Source organism: the organism of the source record quoted next, unplaced genomic scaffold (genome assembly GCF_019419815.1).
Source record: "Pyrus x bretschneideri cultivar Hongxiangsu unplaced genomic scaffold, Pyrus_bretschneideri_v1 Contig17, whole genome shotgun sequence".
Taxonomy (NCBI): Eukaryota; Viridiplantae; Streptophyta; class Magnoliopsida; order Rosales; family Rosaceae; genus Pyrus; species Pyrus x bretschneideri.
In genome coordinates this window covers 2733878-2755528 of record NW_025999468.1, presented here as the reverse complement: position 1 = coordinate 2755528, position 21651 = coordinate 2733878, and the positions used below count along the sequence as shown (strand labels likewise).

General features: G+C 37.2%; 1 protein-coding gene across 4 annotated transcripts; it reads right to left on the bottom strand.

Annotated features, from left to right (window-relative positions):
* Positions 1-1923: 1923 nt before the first annotated feature.
* On the bottom strand, positions 1924-11712 carry LOC103962280 (protein FAM91A1). Of its 4 annotated transcripts, none has more exons than XM_048581383.1 (13): positions 11553-11679; positions 11399-11456; positions 11130-11293; positions 10767-10884; positions 10308-10404; positions 9240-9346; positions 8503-8625; positions 8273-8426; positions 7662-7722; positions 7186-7553; positions 3296-4919; positions 2432-2829; positions 1924-2275 (listed from the first exon to the last, which is right to left on the bottom strand). In XM_048581383.1, exons 3-12 carry the CDS (start codon positions 11255-11257, stop codon positions 2574-2576), a joined length of 3036 nt encoding a protein of 1011 aa, XP_048437340.1. In that variant the 5' UTR covers positions 11258-11293; positions 11399-11456; positions 11553-11679; the 3' UTR covers positions 1924-2275; positions 2432-2573. The 4 variants fall into 4 exon arrangements, with proteins under 4 accessions (XP_048437340.1, XP_048437337.1, XP_048437338.1 ...); XM_048581380.1 differs by having other exon boundaries at positions 11419-11456; XM_048581381.1 differs by lacking the exon at positions 11399-11456 and having other exon boundaries at positions 11552-11712.
* Between the last annotated feature and the right edge of the window lie 9939 nt (positions 11713-21651).

Below are 21651 nucleotides of genomic sequence, written 5' to 3'. Positions count from 1 at the left end.
ATAAGTGCCATGTGAAACAAGTCAAATTAAAATAGAATTTTTAGAATGTTATATTAAAAAGAAAATAATTTAAAAACTAAAAAGAAGAAAGAAAAAAAATTAATTTTAGTGGGGCGCATCCCCTTCTGACCTTCCTGAATTTCTCCTCCGTCTTTATCAACACTTGGGTCTTTCTTTAACTTGCTTAGATTGAAAGGCTACTAATTTTAGTTTGTTTTTACAAAGTTTTGAGCTCTGTGTTGTTTAAAATATTGTGATTTTAAGCTCTAAGACATAATTCTAAAGTATTAGACATTTTTTGAAACACAAGATGATTAGGTACATCTGATTCATAGATTTTCAACTTGCACCTCAACATATGTAGCTATTTTTGAGTGAAATCTTGGGATAAAATTTGTCTGCAAGCTTGCAAATATGATCAATGTTAAACGCCTTAAAAGTATATCTTGATTCTAAAGCTGAACTGAGAATAAGAAGTTCCATTACCTCCTCATTAAACCTACTATTTAGCTCTATCAACTGAAAATCTATTGCATTATTGAAGATATCAATGCGATAATGATACTCAAATGTAATATGACCTGTTTGTTGACAAGAACGACTAGTTCCTACTTTGTATTGAGTATTCATGTTGTGCATATCAACGTCGTGTTTCTTACAAAATGAATTCACTTTGTCAATAAAGGTAGCCCAACCATCTAATAACAAGTTTTGAAGGACATCTTTTGTAGTACTGACTAGGTTCATGTCATTTCGAATGTCTTGCTACTTATTTTGCAGTTCACGATAAAGGATATCGATGCTTCCCATGATCTCCTGCAATAGATGCAAGATGAAAACAAATTTAGACGATCTAATTGCATTGTAAGCACCGGTAGCTTCCCCACGCAAAGCGTTTGTAGCAGATCTATCATTCTTTATGTTCTCAAATATTGTACAAGATGCATTGTACATATGTATCGTCACATACTGAACCATAATGAGAACCCCAACGAGTAGCTCCAGGTCAATGTATAGTACCGATTTGATTAGCTTATCTTCCCATCTCAAGTTCACAGCAGCAACTTTGCAATGTTAACTGCTTGTGCAACCTGTAACCAAGTATGACGCTTTGGAGAAGTAGTAATAACATTAACAATTGGACCTAATACTAGATAACAACCACTCCTTTTGAGGCTGCAACTAATGGTAATTGCATATGATGGGCAAAACAATGCACATAATAAGCGAATGAACAATCTTGAGTAAATAATGATTGTAGCTTATTTCACTGACCTCGCATATTACTCGCACCATCATTGCCTTGACCTCTTAACTTTTTTATAGGCAACTCATGGAAAGCAAGGGCTTTTTTATCTCCCTATGAAGTGTCGATACATAGTGTCTTCAACCTACACAATGTCCAAAAAATGTTCTCGTTGAAAACTATCATTATCAACAAATCTTAAAATAATAGTCATTTGCTCTTTGGAGCAGTATCCTGTGCTTCATCAGCAAGAATACAAAAAATAATGCCCCCCACTTCTTGACGAATTTTTCTTCTTAGTATGTTAGCAAGAATGTTCAAAACCTTATCTTTAAACTTAGCTGTATGCTCTGAAGGATGAAACCCATGATTCGTCATTAGAAATTATTGTCTTAATGATTTTGAATTTATCTAATTTTTTGAAAAGATAATCTATAAATTATGTATTTGAAACATTGAAAAAAATTACCTAGTGATAACCACAAGAAAAAAAGGTGCCAGAAAATGTATCCCTCTAGAAGAGAGGACTGACCCTACGCACCGTGTCCTTAGAAGAGAGGACTGCCCTGCTCACTTGACAACAACTTTAAGGAAATTGACGACATTCAGAAATAAGGACTATCAACAAAATTACAAGAATTGAACAATAAAGATTTCAAAAGCTTCGAATCACATCCTCAAGAGAAGAGAGGGATCACAGCGTAGACCTCCTCTCATCAGTTGCTCACATTTAATCTTTCTTTTACAAAATCATAATGTCATTGCAGACTTACAATGTATATTCTAATGCATTTTCATTCGTACTATAGCGCGCCCGAAACATCTGTATGTTTTATCCCCACCCCCTAACAGAACAAAGAAAAAAAAGTAAAATTAAATGAAACAAAAGGGTGTACTGTTTCACTGGTGGGTATAAATCACCCGCATCTAAGCACCAGGTACGATGAAGGGTAAACTTAAGAAAAACCATATGCTCTCTTCACTGTAGCTACAAACACAGTGGGCGTATGCATCATCGGAAACACCAACCTGCGTCAATTAACAGATATCAGCTACTCAGGTAATTTGTATCAGGAATTAAAGCGATATGCAGAGATCTTTTTATGGTTTGTTTTGAATCATCTGCACAGATTATACGTCATTGAACTGATAACATTAATGAATAAGAAACTCCCTGGTGTTTACCTCTGAACAAAGCTGGAGCTGGTGCATAATGACCAACGGCAAAGATGAGCAAGCGAGCCAAATAATCAAACTAAAAGAAGAATGAAGCTACTCGTAGTAACGTGATGGACTCTTCTATATTCGCCATCCAAGCAAGATTCTATCATGAACCCCTACTTTGTTGCAGAGTTGCTGAGGCAGCAGCTGCCTCTGCTATTAATGAGACAGGTTGACGAGCCTGTAGACAAGCACCTATCTCAAAGGGGTGCAACTCAGAGCCATCAAAAACAAGATTAACTCCAGGAAGGACTACTTCTCTGCTGTCTGCTTCTTCTTCCTCAACTTTTGTAGTGCTCACCGGAGGGGCTTCTTCAACTGGCCTTGTGGCAGCCTCATAAACAGGAGCTAGAGCATATGATCTAAATACCAGTAAATACAATGGAGTTAGAGAAAATTCTCTAATACTATCATAACAAAGAAGCTAGAACATACGATCTGAATACCATCATATACAAAGAAGATACATCTGAATACTGTTCATATATATACAAGGGTTTCATTCATTATTCCTCATCCATGACTCATAGAACACTTCTCCCAACTGGAAATTGATTTATTAAGACACTTTAGAATAGGATACTCTTCTCCATTCATGTCCGACACTCATTTCAATGAAGAACCATGGGGATTAGGGTAAGATACTTGTAAGTGGGAAGTATCATTGTGTCCAAAGAAAAGCACAAACGTAAAAATGCAATGTACAGTTGAAGGATCATATAGCAAATAGTGAATACTATAAATGAAAATCTGGCTGTAATACTAAACATATAGATGTTAGGGAAAGGAATAAGATGCAAATATAGAAGAGAAGAGTTTGAGACAAACCTTAGAATGCTTCCATCAAAGCTCAAAACTTCAGCTCGGGAACGATGTCGGTTAGCAAGTTTTAGTCTCTGATGCTCACTCGAGGCTCCTGAAATGGGAGAGGATGGGTCGACAAGTGGATTCCACCTTCCACTAGCATAATTCATGAGATGTCGTGAGAAGTCCTTTGATTGCTCCTTTTGGTAAAGAAGTTTGGCAGCAGAACCTGTTGCTTGGTACTCTGCACAAACATCACGCAACCTTTTCCTTAAGCTTTGCATTGCATCATGATGCTCAGTAAGTAAATCTTTTTGAAGTAATTGCGACGAGACCACTCTTTTACATATGTTATTGCACAATTTCGGACTAAACAGTGGCATTCCAAATTCGACGCTCAATGGGACCCATTCATACTTCTCATCATCAGGTGCAAAGTGTTCTGAATCTCTTTCTTTATAAAGTTTCAATAAGCGAATATAGCCAACTGTCCATAACTCTATCTTGTTTGCCATATCACATAAGAGAGAATTCAGTTTTGAACTTTCCTTCTCACTTAGTTCCAATTCCTCCCCTATGCAAGCAACTGAACCGTCAGAGTCCTTTAAGGGTAATGGAATATCCATGGTGATGATTCTTCCAGATTCGTCGAGGTCATATCTACTGAGGGGCTGCACTAGTACAGCAGAATATTTCAGAAGTGAATTTAAACAATGTAAAAGTACACTTCCCTTCACTAGATTTCCTTCAAACTTGCCTCCCAACCCTCCAATTGTAGAACCATCCCAAGACCACAAAAGGGCTTTCTCACAACCGGCCAGCGGGGCAGGAAGTAAGCGTAAACATTGTCCTTTCATCAGAACAACAGAGAGGGGTCCACATGCCACAGTTGAGTACAAAACTAATTTCATCCAAGGTGTCATGCATGAATACGAGGGAGGCCCAAAATTAATAGGACCTGCTGGTCCAGGAAGTACTGACGAAGGTGGAAGAGGAATCATAGATACAACAATATCATAGTCACGACGAAACAACCGATCTAACGTTGCTGTTGCAAGAGACGCCAAGCTTTCACAGCGAAGGATATCCACTCGGAATTTCTTTTTCTTCTTTAAAATTTCTCTTCCAACATCTAACCCTTCAGCATGTATCGGTTTCTCATTATTCTGGAGATTCAAGTCTGGTTTAGGGACTTCAGTTAAGCTGGTGATATCTTCTGATAACGTACCAATTAATATTTCATCACTTTCTCTATCCGTAACAGGTTCAGCCAAAACAGAACCTTCCTGAGGTATTCCTGATTTCACAGAAATATCATCATCGACATCAACTTCATGTGTAGCTAAGTGTTCTGATTTCTTAGTCAAGGTGACATCAGATATGTCAGCTATGAGCGTGGCCGCATCATTGTTTGATGCCATCATATCCATGTTCTTGCAAACTTCTTCTGTTTTCACATCAGTTGCAGCTCCTCCTGATTGAAGGCATTCCAAAACACAACGGAGGCTAAATGCATGATTTGCAAATTCCTGTAGTTCTCCTTCAAATTTTGTCCCCTCTAGTGTACTCAGATCCTTACAAAGATCTGTAATACTAGTATGACCCAACTTTCCTGCTTCATACAGTGTCACAGCATGCGATTTCAAGCCTAAAAGAAAATACGAGAAATCAAAATGCATAAAATATTCAAGTATAAGACTCAAGATTGGAAGAACATATAAAAGCATGAAACGCAGATGATGACTGATACAAAGCACAAACACAACATTTTCAACAAAGCACAAATACAACTTTTTGTACATGAATAAAAATTTAATCTGCAAGCCTTTACGTCATGCTTGATATTCTTCATGTAATTAATGCAAATTACACGAAGTACCAAGTACCAATTTTCAAATATGATAAATAATCCTATCAAGTAACAAGCACCACATGATTGATATTCTTTTTGTAATTATGCAAATTAAATGTACAGGTCTATTTTTTGTAGTGTAATATTCATTGTCTTTGAGCCTCTCTACGTCACATGAACAATACCTTAGGTGTTATCTATTATGTCTTTTAGAATCCTAAGCATATTAATTTTGTCCTTCAACAATTCACGTACTTTGTAAGCCTTGAAGTGAACAGAGAAAGAACTTAAAGGTCTTGTCAGTTTGAACTTGCTTGCAAATGGTGAGTTGACTAGGCATGAGCCCAAGACACCATTGGCTCTGATGCCACAATTTTTCCATTCTCTCTCGAAGTGAATCCAAAAAACGAAAACTTCTTGTGTGATGCCAAAATTTGAATTGAGTCCAGATATCTCCTCTTGCTTTCTCTTACTCTCCATCCTACATGAAACTTATACTACACGGAAAAATTAGGATCTATTTGATGCATATCAGTTCTTCAATTTCCTTCGTTCTATCAGGTCCACATTTTCCTCTGCTGTACATCATTGGCAACTCATGTAAAGCCTTCTACAAATTTCATATGGTTAACTCTTTTTATAGATTGCTTACTGGAACGTGGAACAGAGGCTTATAGCTCCAAGATGGGACAAGCCTTTAGCTATCAAAGACATTCACAATGTTCTTAAGTATTCCAATGAATAGTACAACCTTTGGCAATCGTTGACAGGTCGCAGTTTCATCCCTTATGGAACGTCTGCTGGTCCACTAGTATGCAATTTCAAAGGAACTCAACTCTGGAATAAATTTGATCAAGTTTCTCGCCGAAGGAGATAACAGTGCAGCTCTTCCCCTCGAAAAGGTATTCCCTTATTCTAAGAGAACAAGACAATTCAAAATTCAATCTCTCTTTTTTTTTTTTTTTCCTTTTTTCTTTTTTGAACAAACGATAGTATACACTAAGGTGATAGGGGAGTGGGCACAATAGGCTTGCCATAATAATATGGTTCAACTTCGCCTTTGGCGAGAATCAAACCTAAGACCTCTCACTTACAAGTGAAGAGGAATACCACTAGACCATAGTACCAAGTGGCAATCTCTCCTTTTCATGATTTGAATATAATGCCCAAGCGGTACTACTCCTGACACTGATAAGTCATCCAATTAAGTTGAGCTAATCCCTTTGTATAGAAGCAGTAAGCTCCAGCAACTTTCAAGCAGAAAATTGAATCGTTATCCTACTCATGAAAAATGGGAGATAAATAACAAATGATGTTACAACTGACGCAATGTTAAAGTCAGTTATGGCACCATCTGATGTTTCATGCAAGATGGCAAGGAAAGTTTGGTTGCTGCGCAAGTCTGGCATAATGATAAAATATCAGGCTGTGTAAGGCATTATGCTTAAGTTGGCTTCCAGATTACAAAGAATTGTAGACAACTGCTTAAACTTTCAAGCAGAAATACGAACATTATTTAAAGACTTTAACGAAGCTGATTGAGCAAAACTAATAGTTGAGTTCAAGAACGCCTGTTCTCCCATGTGTAAGCCAGATTCTGAGAGGGAGTCTATGCCACTTCCCAACTCAAGCACATTCCACCAAAATGAGAATAACCTCCACTTTTTCGCTTGAGAAGCCGACTTGTGAAAGGTTATGTGAAAGGCTACCATCACTATAGTACTTATTGGATAAATTTTAGGACAGAGAAAAATGAGTTCATGAAAACTGTAGTGCCACTTTGAGGAAAGCCAGCACATAAAGAAAAATTGTACGAGACACTATAGATGCTGAGAGCTCCCAATGAACTGGTACAGCAGCTGTAAAGAACATGCTGGTACCACTTGCAGACATTTAAACTGATATCTATCTTAAGGTAAGGTTTCAAGCACAACTGCTTAGACAACCCACCTTATCTATTTCAACCACATGACTAGTATGTCAGCAAAATTCAGACTGCAGATCAGAAGTTGATGGTATTCAATATAATAAACTAATTCAGTCTTGAGAAGAAGAAACAAACCTGGTGAGACAGACCCCATCATAAGATAGGATGTTATGTTAGCATCAACAACAAATGCAACACGATCATGCAAAGAGTTTTCTGTCCCCGAAACATCTCCTTGTAGACTAGCTTCACCATCGGCAAACATAATTGCTGAGCTTGTACTACGACCAGAAGTATCTTCTTCACTGAGACTGTTTCTAGGAGATCCAGGTAAACTTGTATCTTGAAGCACAGATGCTGGATCAAATACTTTTACCGCCCATCCCAATCGACATGCAAAAGATGCAGCAGCCTGCAGCTGTGAAAGGTCAGCCTGTAATGTTGTTGCCAGTTCAGCAACAGTTGCATACTCGCTTGAAACAACAAAAACTGCATATAGTAACCTGAACAATAGAGCGTAGAGTATTATGATCCTGGTTCCACTGCCACGAAACAAAATTCAAATGACAAACTAACAATTAAGGTATCTTTGTACTAAACAACTTCCTTACTCCTCTATAGGATCTTCATAAGATTGCTCCCTGTTCGAAACAAATCCTTCGAGCCTGGAAACTGAACGAGAACATTTATTAATATTTCATCACAATATTCCACCACCATATAGAATTTTGTCTCCTTAGCGCAATACATTAGAAGTTCAGTTTCATTCTTAGTGGGATTGGTGGGAGTTCGGCATGTACGTCCATTCACAGTTTTATTTAGAATAAATGATGAAAGAGAGAAGGCACTTATACTCTAGGTTTTGGCTCAGATGGTAAGGAGTTGGGTAGAAGTACGATTGGTTAAAAGTTTGGGCTTCACCAAATACTTGAAAAGTTAAAAAAGGAAGTATAGGATTATATGTTGAAACTCCGTACTGGCACAACTATCAGTATATAGAACTGTATAGTGACTAGAAAAACAATGAACACAAATGCTAGCTCCAAATCAAAAAAAATAAAAATAAAAGTTGATCAATGAGTCAATGACCATAAACCATTTGTGTAGGTTTGGAAGGTAAAACCATGTAAATATTTGGGCGTCTAATCCAATGAGGCAGTATACGAAGATGAAATCAAAAAGGTCAGAATTTGTATGCCAATTGTTCATCCATACAACTTACCTTTAAAACGGTCATCAGGATATACAGGGACATCAAAGTATACTAATCCTCGTTGGTGAAGACCTTTAATAATATCTGGATCGAAGAGAATATATGAATTTGCTTCCTCTTTACATATTTTATCTATTGTTGCCGTTTCCTCCTCCGAGAGTTTCTACAAATATGGGAAATTACTGTAAGGTCATCCAAAAAGCACATATCTAATGACATTGTCGTTTTGCAGTTCTCACCTTAAATTCTTCCAGCGTGAAATTCACAAGACAAATTCCCCACCACGGTTCAATTGTAAAATCCACAGGTTGTGTAGGTAAAAGTTCTTTTGCAATTGACTTGTTCAGCTTCCACATAATTTTCTGGATAGCTCAAAATAAAGTAAACAACGGGTAAGAGAATATGAAGTTCCATTTTGTTGTGTAACTATATAGTGCCTAAAGCTGAAGCACTCTTTAAGGTAAAAATATGCATTGCCATCATAAAATTATATAGAAGAAACTAAACAGTATGTCTAGCATTAATAGGAATAAAATTACAAGGCAAATGACAGTTGACACACAGCTCATTATGCATGACCTAAATCAATTTAATCTTGTGATGCAGAGCAGCAGAGTACAGACCTTCATCTGAAAACTCTAGAAATTCATCTAATTTAAATGTACAATTTGCAAGAGATGAACAGGAAATACTTAAGGGATGCCAGCTCCTAAGTCTCCAAATTTGGAGACTATAATAAACAAATGCAAACTTCAATTTTTTATCCCCTAGGATGTCTTGCATTAAAGAAAGGTTGGACTGAAAATTTGTAAGATAAGGTGTAGTTGCTCTAAACTATGCCAAAGAATTCATAAATAGTGATACTTCATATATGCCGGGGTGCCATGCAATGTTTGTATCCAATCTAGATACCAAGTATGCACTATGCATGCACCGTAACATGGACCATAAACAAAACGAGCAAATTGATTAATACCTTAGATCTGCACTTGTTCATTATATCAATAAATTCATTTCTCCCTATCCCTGTAAGGCGCAAGGCATCTGCAGCACTAAAATTGGGGATGCTGTCGTAAGGTTGTTCTGCAAAAAATGTGATATGCATGAGAATAAGCATAAGCTGATGAAGTGTCTCAGTGAATAAATATTTCACAAAACACACTCTTAGCACACTTGTTCAACTTGATCAAGCTGTATCAGCACCAGATTCTCTTTTATTTTCTGCTTTTTCTTTTTAAATGCAATGTAATTGAAGGGCATACTCTAAGTTAAATTTTGTACATCTGATGAGAAAATAATGTAATGTTTTGTTGCGTCTTTTACTCGCATACTAAGCAATCACATGTAAGACCAATTAGCTCTTTCAACTTATTGCTTTTTCTAGATCTCTAGTGATACAATCAATCCTTTCCAACAAAAAAAATCCGTAATCTAATCCCTGTGAAGCATGGATACTCCAAAAATTTTAGATCTTGCATGTCAGATACGCTACTCCACCAGATATGTCCTGGATATAACCGATACTTCAAATCCTAGTTGCTAAAGTAACACTGTCCCTTTCGTATACCTATATAAATATATATAGAGACTTGTAAACTAATAAGCATCATCACCCATTTAAGTAGCTTCTTTTAGCCAAATTCACGCCCTTGCGACAAGTTTCTTACTTAGAAGTTAAAAATCTTCATTAGCATACATAAAAAATGTACCTATGATAAATTGTGTTAAGTTTGAAGCTTAGGTCTCCAATAATTTAAATTTATACTGCATAAGCAGGACACAAAATCTTTGAAAGCCATATGACAACAATTAATAGTTCCAACACAGTTTATAGTTTATATGCATCAATCATTGCTCCAGCAGACGAAATCCATAAACTATACCTTCAATCAGACAATTATTCTAACAAATAAGAGTGTTGCAAAATTAAAAAATGGCTAAGACACCTATTTCTAAGAGAAACTGTCATACAAATCACAGTAAAAACAGTAAATAGCAGGAAACTTCAGCATACTAGGAAAGGATTTGGTAAATAAACTAATACCATTTCTCATAACTTCAAAAATCATATCGCAGTAATATCTGAAAGGGGATACCCTCATTACACGGCAAACATACTCCGCAAGGTGATAGGGAAATAGCTGCAAGTAATAAAATAAACACATTAACTGCAGAAACCTATTAAATAAAACCAAAAAATAAAAACCTATATTGCTCTGATGGCTGAATAAATTCATATGAAAATGAAAGGACGAAGCAAAGTATCAATTTCATCCTAGTTGTTTACATAAACAGTTTTTAACCCAAATAAATGCAGAATCAAAATCGAAAATTCAAAACTTAAATATTCTCCAGTTGGTCTCCAAAAAACTGAAGTTGTAGTGTAGCTCTTTTCATTATCGGAAAGAAAGAGGCTTCCCTAGCATGTAAACTAATAATGCAACTCAACTCAGACCAATTCAAAGAATGGACTTCGAATGAAATTCAAAAGTAAGAAGCTCACTGCTAAATTCCTTCGCAAGTACCGCATCATGTCTTCATAATATTCACTTTCTTTGCACACTTTCCGAGCAAAACAAGTGTTCCATGGGAGTCGTTTCTTTATGCAATGCTCAATTACCCTGCACGGAGTTAGCAAATTTAAGCCAATACCAGAAACCAAGTACAAAACCACACTATTTTAAAACCTAATTCGTCTACTAAACTACTAGTGTAAACTTTTTTATGAAATATGACATTCCAGTCCTACCACTTTCTCGACAAAACATTAAACTATGAACCCAAAACTATCATTTAATTCACAGTCCGAAGTACTTTAACCGCCTATTACAAAGAGAAGAATGGCAAAAGCATTAGCTACTCTAACCTTCTGTGCCATTCTTCTTTGGAAGACAATGTGACTTGAAGCCGTTTCGGGAGACTCTCCCACGGGCATTCTTCTTTGATTGCTTTCAGTAACAACTGTTCCTCGATCGTTGCCGGAGCGCGCTGCATTTCCACTCAATTTCCCGGTAAATTGAAAATCAATCACTGCCATATGCAAACAATTCAAATCATAAACCCCAAAAATGATGAAAAAACCAAATAAATAAAAAACAGATCCGGAAAAAATCAAATTCAACTGCCTTTATTTACAGATTCCGCTGTTTTCTTACGAATTTCCTGATCGAAATCAACAATGGCGGCAGAAACCGATCGTATTTCCCGGAGAATATTGATTAGTAAATGGCAGTGATGGATCAGTGGATTGTGAGAGTGAATGAAGTGAAAGAGGAAGATTATGGATACCTGATGAAGATTCGAGTACGGTGGAGTAGCAAAATTAGGGTTTTTCAATTTTGGTGCCTTGAGCTGGGAAGATCTGAGAGGAAATGTGAACGTTCAAGTTTCTGAAATTTCGTATGTCTGAGGGGCGACCTGTTTTCGCTACTGTGCAATGGGATCGTATGAGGAAGGTGTCTGGATTTAAAATTACATTTATACCCCTCAGATTTGTTAGAAACTTCAAAGCATGGTCTTGTTTAATCTTTTGTAAGAGCAAAAGTCTAGCGGGGCCTTTAGCCCGATGGACCGTGGATTGCACAGGAGCAAATTGCTAGGGCGATCAAGTCCAGCCTGTGCGGGCTTCAACATCAGAGGGGGCCCGAGCGACAGGCCCGGCAAGAATCGCTGGTCCGAGAGCCCAAGGTGGAGATGATGCAAAGCTAACATTATGGCTCACTTCTTGCTCCTCTGCTCCTCGCTGCTTGCTTCCTCTATCTCTCTCTCTCATCACCCCTTACTCAGAATCGTGAAGAGGCCTCATATTCGAACCTCAATCGAAGAACCACGAGCTCTGTCATCCGATTCACCAATCAAACCAAGCTCATTGATGTCGCCCTCCATTTGAACCCCGTCTTCCTCGACCTCGATTTTCGATGGCACAAGCTTCATCTCCGACGACCTCGTCATCTTCGAAGTCGCTTGTTCGTTTAGATTTTCCAATTCGAATTCTGGGTTCTCTGCCCTTGAAGTGCTTCTCCCCACACCACCCCCCACCCCCCAAAAAAAAACTATTTATAATGTTGGAATTGCATTTCTTGAATGCCCAATTGTGAATCTTGAAGTTTAAATCGGTTTCAAACAGTATAGGAAGTAAGAAAATGGCCAAGAGATTGTCTTTAGGTGGCATAATGAGGAAGAAGCTATCTGACATCACCAATTTGCAAGCTGCGAAAACGATGAGCGATGAGGACGGATTTGCTTAGTGAGTAAAATCTAATATTTTATAATAATAATAATATTTTATTGTCTATTGCCATGGCTATTCAATTTTAGGAATGGAGATGTAAAAGGCAGTTATTATTCATTAAGGGCAGTTACTGTTCACTGGGTGGATTCAATAGTGAATAGCCTTAGGGGGGTCTTTGCAAAACTGGAGTTGCTCTAAGGACACACGGGGCAATAAAAGGAAGGGCAATGAATAATCAAAGGGGTGTGCTATCCACACGCTCCTTTTTACTTCTCACACTTCTCTTATTAATTTCTGTCCATTGATCTTCTTTAATTCATCTGATTCGATGGTTGAAAACTAAAAAAATGTGGGAGAATTAAAAAGAGGTCTTTGGATATCACAGCCCTAATCAAATAGTCCACGCGTTTGTATGTTTTTTTTTTTTTTTTGGCTAAATTGGAATAATAGTCACCATAATGATAGAGTATTCGAAATATAACTCTCGTGGTGAAAAACTTCATATTTACATGAAGGCAGCTAGGATTCAATCTCAAAATTAACATTTTCATCCACTCATTCATCCAAAGTTATGAATCCAAAATTTGGAAAAATCAAATCCTTATTACTTTCCTAAATTAAAAAATAGGGTAAATTACAAAAAACTACCTCAACTATTGGTGTCACGACACTTTCATACCTCATCTTTTAAAATTGACAATGTCATACCTCATCTTACGAATTTGTGCAAATGTTATACCTTCCGTTAGCTTGGCGTGAATTTCTCAGTTAAATGCTGACGTGGCTTGATCCGGGACCCACTTTCTGTTAAAAAATTATTAAAAACTAAAAAAAAATCATTTAATAATTTTTAAATATTAAAATAATAAAAAAGTAAAAAAAAAAAAAAAAAACCCTCAATTCATCCCTTTTCCCTCCCTTTTCTCTCTTCTTCCCCATCTTCATCTTCTTCCCCCTTCCAGCCCCCTTCCTACAACCTAGAAAAAAGAAGGAAAAAAAAAAAAAAAAAAAAAAAGACCAATTGGTCTTCCCCCCTCCCCACCCCCACCCCAACCCTCTCTTCTCCCCCACCTAAGCCTAACCAGCAACCCAAAAAAACAAAAAATAAATAAATAAAATGGTGTCGCGATTTTCCCCGACCCCTCTTCCTTTCTTCCCTCCTCCCGTCTTCCCTAAACCCGCACCCACTACCTGCAACCCAAAAAAAAAAAAAAAACCAGGAAAAAACCCAGATCCCGTTAAGATGGAATCAGGAAACCTTCGTGATGGGGTGGGAGTGGTAGATTTGGGGTTGGCAGGGGGGAGGAACTGGGTTTGGTTTTTTTTTATTTTTTCTAGGTTGCGGGTTGGGGGATGGGTTTTTTAGGGGGGTAGAACTGGTTTGTTTTTTATTTTTATTTATTTAGTTTTTTCTTCTTCTTCTTCCTTCTTCTTCTTCTTCTTTTTCTGGGTTGAGGGGACGAACTGGACTAGTTTTTTTTTTTTTTTTTTTTTTTTCCGCTTCTTCTTCTTCTTCCTTTTTCTTCTTCCCTTTTCTTCTTCTTCTAGGTTGCGGGAACGAACTGGACTGGTTTTTTTTTTCTTCTTCTTCTTTCTAGGTTGCAGGGGGTTGGATTTTTTTTTTTTTTTTAACTTTTCTTTTAATAGTTAAAAAAGTATTAAATAATTTTTTTTTAGTTTTTAATAATATTTTATTAATTTTTAATAGAAAGTGGGTCCCGAATCAAGCCACATTAGCATTTAACTGAAAAATTCACGGTAAAGTAACGGAAGGTATAACATTGGACTAAATTCTAAAGATGAGGTATGACATTGTCAAATTTAAAAAATGATGTATGAAAGTGTCGTGACACCAATAGTTGAGGTAGTTTTTTGTCATTTACCCTAAAAAAAAATATGACCAGTTGATTGCGCACCCAAATGATTCAATGACCTCCAATTTCCACAGGAAACCCACCAAATTTATGAAGCCATACCATGCTGCTCCTCCAAACCAAATCCCTAATCCTCACCTTCATGGGCTCTCTCTTCTTCCTCTCTCACCTTTCGAGACTATCCATTTCGTCGTCCAGGTCTTTGCAGCATTGAGGGAAGCAGCTGCTGCAAAGAGAATGCAGGAACTTATGCATCCATTTGGCACAAATATTGCGTCAGGCAATCAACTCTTCTATGTAGGAAGCATTGAGGTTATCTTCTTAACATCTGCTAGTTCTGCTATAACATCTCTCCTCGCGGAATTAATTGGTCATATTTTTGGAATTTGGGAAAATAGTTGGGATTTGATTTTTTTTTTAGATTGGGAATTCATAACCTTCGATGAATGAATTTTTTATAGAGAACTTTAATGAAAAACACTCAATACTATTCATTTTAACGAAAAATCATATTTTTACACTAAAAAGTCAATTTTGGTATCATTCACTTTACCATTTATTTTGTCATTTTCGTTAAAACTTAAAGTTTTCAAGCTCTTTTCATTAGTTTTACCTTTTTTTTACTCCTTCTGGTTATGAAGGCTGAATAGGTTAACAGAGAGTTGACGGAAATGTTAATTTTGGGCTTGAATCCTAATAGAATTTACCACGAGAGTTTAAATCCGATTTTTTTCCCCATGAATATTATCTTCCGATTACTCTATCACTCTGGAACTATTAATCCAATTTAGCTTTTTTTTTTTTTTTTTTTTTTTTTTAACAAATGATATTATCTACACTAAAACAGAAGAGGCAGGCCTAGCCTCACAATGAGTTATCAATAATGTGGTTCAAATCCTCTAGCGAGAATCAAACCTAAGACCTCTCACTTACAAATGAAGAGAAATGTTATTAAACCGTAGTACTAAGTGGCTCGTTTGTATGTATTTTCGGATCCCAATAAGATCAAGTCCATCATTTTGACAAAAGTTGGAAAAACCAACTCCAACACATGACAAAAAGTCGGGCAATTGGTGGGCCCAATTGAGCCGAATTACCCAGTTAGGCAATTCTTATTCAATCGTATGTTCAAGTTTGATCTAACATCATGCTGGCGTCAGCATGACGTCAACCAGATCAAAACTTAAATCAATTGTTCCTCTCATGTCAAGGTCGTGATACTTGAGGAAGTGGGGTAATCTAGCTTCTCTACAGTAGAGAAAGGAAGTGGGGGAAGCCTTCTTTACGGCTTCCACACTCATGGAAGATGATACCAAGAGTGAGAGGCAATAAGGACAGGCATAAAAACCATGGAACCGCAATAAAATAAACCATAAAAAATCGAGTTGACAACAAAAAGTTAACTTTGGTTCAAGAACAAACTGAACCGTTCATACCGGTTCTTGTTTCAGTTTTCATCTTAACAGAACCGCCAAAATCAAACCACACCGTTAATTTATTTTTTAAAATTTCTAATTCACTTAGCCCCTATATATAAACCCAAATGAAATTTAATTAAGTCCAAGCCTAAAAGTCATAACTAAACCCTAATGTTTAAAGCTGGCATTATTGTTTTTATTTTTATTTTTTACCTCATCTCTTCCTCTCTTCTTATTTTGTGCCACACCACTATCCCATTTTCTTCAATTATTCTCCTTATCCATTATCCCAACATGTAGCCTTCATCTAATATTACCCATATAAGTTTTTGTTCTTATAAGAGCAAGTCCACTGGGGACTTTTATGCCGGCACCTAGCTCCCTTAATGGCCCGGCACCCGGCCAATCCCCTCCAGCCCAGCCTAATAGGCTGGCACCCAACCCAAGCTAGGCCATAGACCAGCCCAAAATGTGATGAGCAATCAGCTGGCCTCTGTGACGTCACGTTAGCGTTAGCATGACGTCATAAGCCAGCTTTTACCGTGTTTCTGGTTTCCCGGCGCCACCAGAAGACCCCTTTCATCGTCTTCTCTGTTGGACTTCGCAACCACAATCCCAACAGCATCCACCCCTGCAATCAGGGCTCATCAAGCTCTCGATGTACACCGACACATCGTGAAGAACAAAGTTTCCTTCTTCTTCATCATCACCATGCTAGATCTAAGCCATACAGTTGATTTCTCACTGTTGAAGAAGTCGATTTCTTATTGCTAAAGAAATCACTGGCTTGTGGTTATAGTGGTGAAGGGAGAGGGAAGGACAAAGGGGGAAAAGAGGATAAGGATGAACGACGGAGAGCTCGGGGACGCAGATGAAGTTCTACTTTTCCATTTATTTTTTTTCTTTTTTCTTAAGTTTTAAAATTAATAATATTTTTTATAAAGTCAAAAATTAACAATAAAAATATTATTTTATAATAAAAAATACTAATATTTTAATCAAATTGACTAGAATATTTTTTGTTAGGGATGGAGATGCATTTTGCCTATTACTGTTCATTGAGGTCTATCACTGTTCACTGAGTGGATTAAATAGGTTGGGTGTTGTTGCATTTTTTTAATGGTGGACTTGCTCTAAGCTCTGATTGTGTTTTCTAATGGTTTACCAATATTAGAATTCATTTTATTTTATTTAAGAGTGTTGTAGGAAGTGTGGTATTATTAGCCATTAGTTGAATATATATTTCTTGCTAGCACAATTTTGTGTATATATGGCAGGCTCTAGCTCGATATTGGGGTAGAGTAAAACTAGCTAGGGGTGGGCATAAAAACTGGGGAAGTAGAAGATTCGAAAAAATATATATATTTTTGGTTAGAACAGTAACACAGTATGAACCGAACCAGAATCGTCGTGAATCGAACTGTACATTTTTAGTAATAAATTTGAGCAGAACCACACCGAGCCGAACTGTTGATATTTTTCAGTTCCGATTTCGATTTGAGAATGGAACCGGGCCGAACCTGACCATGCCCACCCCTAATGGCTCCTATAATTTCTGGGTTTCGAGAGGGAGAGGAAGAGAGTGGGACGAATGGCGATGCGAGAATTTTTGTGTGTATTTTAGGATGGATACTTGTTTAATTTAGAGGGGAGGATGGTTCAAATTAATTTTAACATTAACATTATATACAAAAATATCTTATATATGCAGTTAAATAGATAAATAAAATATGCACACCTGATGTAGAATTTAAAAAGGCAAACCCCACCAATAAAAAGTGCTCAAGCTTCCAAATCAAGACAAATACTTTAGGAAAGCAAATACAAAAAGAACTTACAAAACACATCTTACTAGATGTTCCACTAGAAGGCAATTTCATGTATGCGCCTTTGCTACTATCTTGTCTTCTTCGAGTGAAACTGCAACGTCACTAACATGGTCGTCAATCACCTTCTCAACTTGTTTTCTTAGATAGCAGTGGGTTGTAAGTATTGTAGGTTGTAGATTGTGATATTGTTGGCTTGCTTGTTAGACTTGTTAAACAAGTGGGCAAGTAGTGAAATTTATTTTATTACTTTTTTTTAATTAGGCCTAGTGCCTAATTAATTTATTGTTTGGGCTTGACCCAAACATACACACACCTACATACTCTCATAGTACACAACGCCACGAGTGCGTAGGCGCAAGCAAAACAGAATTGGGAACGAAGATTCTATAGAACTACAAAGTTCAATGACATTTTAGTAATTTAAGTCACTTAGATACGTTTTATTTTTGTTGGGTTTTGGTATAGGACTGATCACTTTTTATTCTTCCTGCGCACTCATCTCTCTTCCTCTTCTTTCATTTCTCTTTTCTCTGACTTTCTTCCTTTTTCTTTTTCCTTTCTTCTTCTTCTCCCCAAGCCCACACAATGAAACACGACAGCTCCTCGGCGAAGTAGACCACAACCTACACCACTGTTACTACCTTTTCACCATGAACATGTTCTTGGTCTTTATTTCCTATTACTCGACCGACAAGCCATCGAACCAATGAGCTCTGACACGGAGAAAGTTTCCCCACGATAATCCCATTGTTTCTGGTGAATGTGAGTCTTGGAACACCTTAAATTGAATCTTCTCGTCAAATAGAATCGTTTTCATGTGTTGCATGTGTGTTTTGGTCAATGTTCTAAAAAATGGCCTAGGCACTAGGCGAGTTAGAACTGAGGCAATTTTGTGCAAAACAGCTGGAAAAATCGGGGTGGCTCTAGGTGACACCTAGGCAGTTGGGTGGTTATTATTATTTTTTTTTGAAATTTGAAAAAATAAAAATAAAAAACTTAAGTTCTAAGTATCTTACATTACTATATTTCCTTATTTTCCTCATATTTTGCATTTTATGTTATTTTAAATTGTGAACTTGTTGTACATGTGTCATCCTACATTACAATACTCCTCACTATGGTTATATGACATATATATGCTTAATGCGTTTTTAAATTTCGAACTTGTTGGATACTCTTTTTGCATTTTATCATTCTTTTATTATCTTATATATGGATTTCATACAAGTATAATTTTTTGCAAGTGTCAATATGCACTTATTTACAAGATATACAAGAAATTTACCTAAATCCGCCTAGGCCCCGCCTAGCCGCTTAGGCGCTAGGCGCTAACCCGCCGCCCGACTAGCGCCTAGCATTTTTTAGAACCTTGGTTTTGGTGAAAGACTATCACAGGTCGACGTAGAGGAACCCTCTCTAGTTTTTTTTGGCGAGACACCGTGGCTTTTAGGCCTTGTACTCCATTGCATGGAGCAGCAATAACCAGCGCATGGGCACACGTGCCTCCATTGAAGATACTGTGCTCTAGCACCAAAAATGGTGCCGACCATGGCAGAGCTCTGGCTAACTTTCAGAGACCTAACTCGGGGCGTAGTGACCCGAGCCACTGCCACTTGGCTATGCGTGGTGACCCGAGCCATTGCCACATAGCGGCGTGTAAAGGAACCCAACGTCCTTCCAGGGCAACCACATGTGAAGGTGATACAAAGATATTCTACTCTATTTTCTTCAGTGGTTTTATTCATGATCATTGTTCTCTCAAATATCCTTAATTCAACGACGTTCTTTATTAATAGGGAGAATTTAAAACCCCTTAATGATAATTTAGTACCATTCATACATTGAGTTGTGCTGCCAAGACCCCTAATTAGGTTGGATAGACCTAAATTTGTTGTCAGATGAGTGATTTAGGTATAAAGTTAGTGTGCATAGTAGCACATTCATCCAAACAACTAACTACCCCAAGATTGATACCTAATCACGTGTTAATTGAATTCGGTCACATGTATAATAAACATGATTCAATGAACTCATATTCGAGAACAATATCCACAACATTATCCAAAATGAAAACAAACACCAAACTTGAATTCGAGAACATGGAAAAATTGTTCACAAAGTAAACTAGAATTTACTAAAGGAATTCAACCAACATGTCCTCCCATTTCAAAATTCTGCTCTTCCAAATGTGTTAGGTGGAGCAAAATTAGTCTCACAGGTTGACTATGGGAATGGTACTCCTCAACAACATTGGTAGGGGCACAAACAAGTGCATAATCAATGATCTCTTCCTCAAAATGGAAGTAGATTTTGCTGGGTCAAGGTTCAAGAATATTGTCCCTTAGTCATGAAGTTTTGGATCTTAGGTGTCACGAATCATGCTTGTGGTAGTGATGCCACCCCTTGGCAGGCCCTAATGCTACCATATGTTGTAAACAAACCTTAAAGTGGAAGAGAGAAAGATAGACAGACAGACCAAACCAAACTTAGATTTGGAAGGTTCCAGCTGAAGTTGGGCAAGTTTGTTTAATATTTTCTACGTGAAGCTAAATAAGCATATTCAGTAGGCATTTGACGAAATAGAGCCTTCTGTTTGGTACTTCTCTATCGAAGTAGAGCATTTTCTTCGATACATCCATACCGAACAGGGTAGAGCATTTGGTGGACTCTAATCGAAACTGGGTTAAGCCATTCGTAAACTCAAGTTGAAGCTAGGTCTATACCGTTCGGTACTTCCCAGCCAAATCACTGGTACCTTACTCTCACAGTTATAATAACAATAATTAGTTTCAAGAATTTGGTAAACTTCTACTCTCTACACTACTACTTCAAGAGTATGTTAAAAGCATATAAAGACAAGGAAAATCTTCTCCAGTCAAAATTCAGTCGGATTCTATAAACTTTAGAATTATACTTATTCATGGACATAAAGGTTTCAATCATGTTTTGTTTTAGGCAAGATCATCTTTCATGATTGAATGGCCCGTAAGGCAAGTGAAAAAGTCATGAAATCCTTTTTGGTGAGGTAATTTTGCAATGCTTCAAACATAAGTTTTCAAACAAGATCATGGTGGAGACTTATTTAGCTCTATCACCTCCATTGTTAGCTTCAATAGTTTCGTAGCTTCTTGATAGTAAAGTAGAGCTTCACATCTCGTATCCACATAAAGTAGTTTATGTCAGAAACTTCAATGTCAGTGAAATTGAACTTGCAATGGTTTGGTAGTCCATTGAATGGAAGGAAGAAGATTATGTTTGGTGTTATGGGGAATAAAAACCTCCATAGGCATCAAAGTTAGAACATTCGGGTTCTAAGACATGGTTTGATTTAGTGGATCATGAAGAACTTCGGGTCTCTACAAGAGTAGTGAGTGTTAGAAAACTTCAAGTTTCTATGGCACTTTATTTGAAACTTTAGGTTCAAGTTGAAAGTATGAACTTCGGCTTCATAATACCTGCATAAAAGCGCTTATATACAAGACAATATATATATAAAGCAAATGAAAAGTAAATATATTGAATATGAGTAGTTTCAAGACCGTGTGGAAAAAGTAAGTCACCGCCCTCAACTGTGGGCTAACGTAGGCTACAAGCCTATCTGATGGCTACTAGGTTGTGGGCCAATAGGGAGTTGGTGGGTTGACAAAACCCATGCCCAAATTAATTTGGTTTAAGAAACGAAAAATGAAAACCAAACCCCGATTAATAGAGTATAAGGTTACATATGGGCTAAAGTAAATGAGTCAAGGAGAAACAAAAATATATTTTTTTTTTCACGAATTGGACTGCAGGTTCAATAGGATGAAGGTGGGCTGAAAGCCCAAAAAAAAAAAAAAAACAGAAGTAGGAGTCCAGAAAAAGCTAGGCTGAATTATGGTCATGTCAACCAAGTTCAACAGAACCAGAAGCCCAAGGTTACTAGGCTGTCTATGGCAAGCTCAACAGAAGGGGTGGGCACTTGGAACCAAAAACCGAAACCGAAAGACGAATCGAATCAGACCGCACCGAACGGTTTGGTTTTGCAGTATTGAAACGG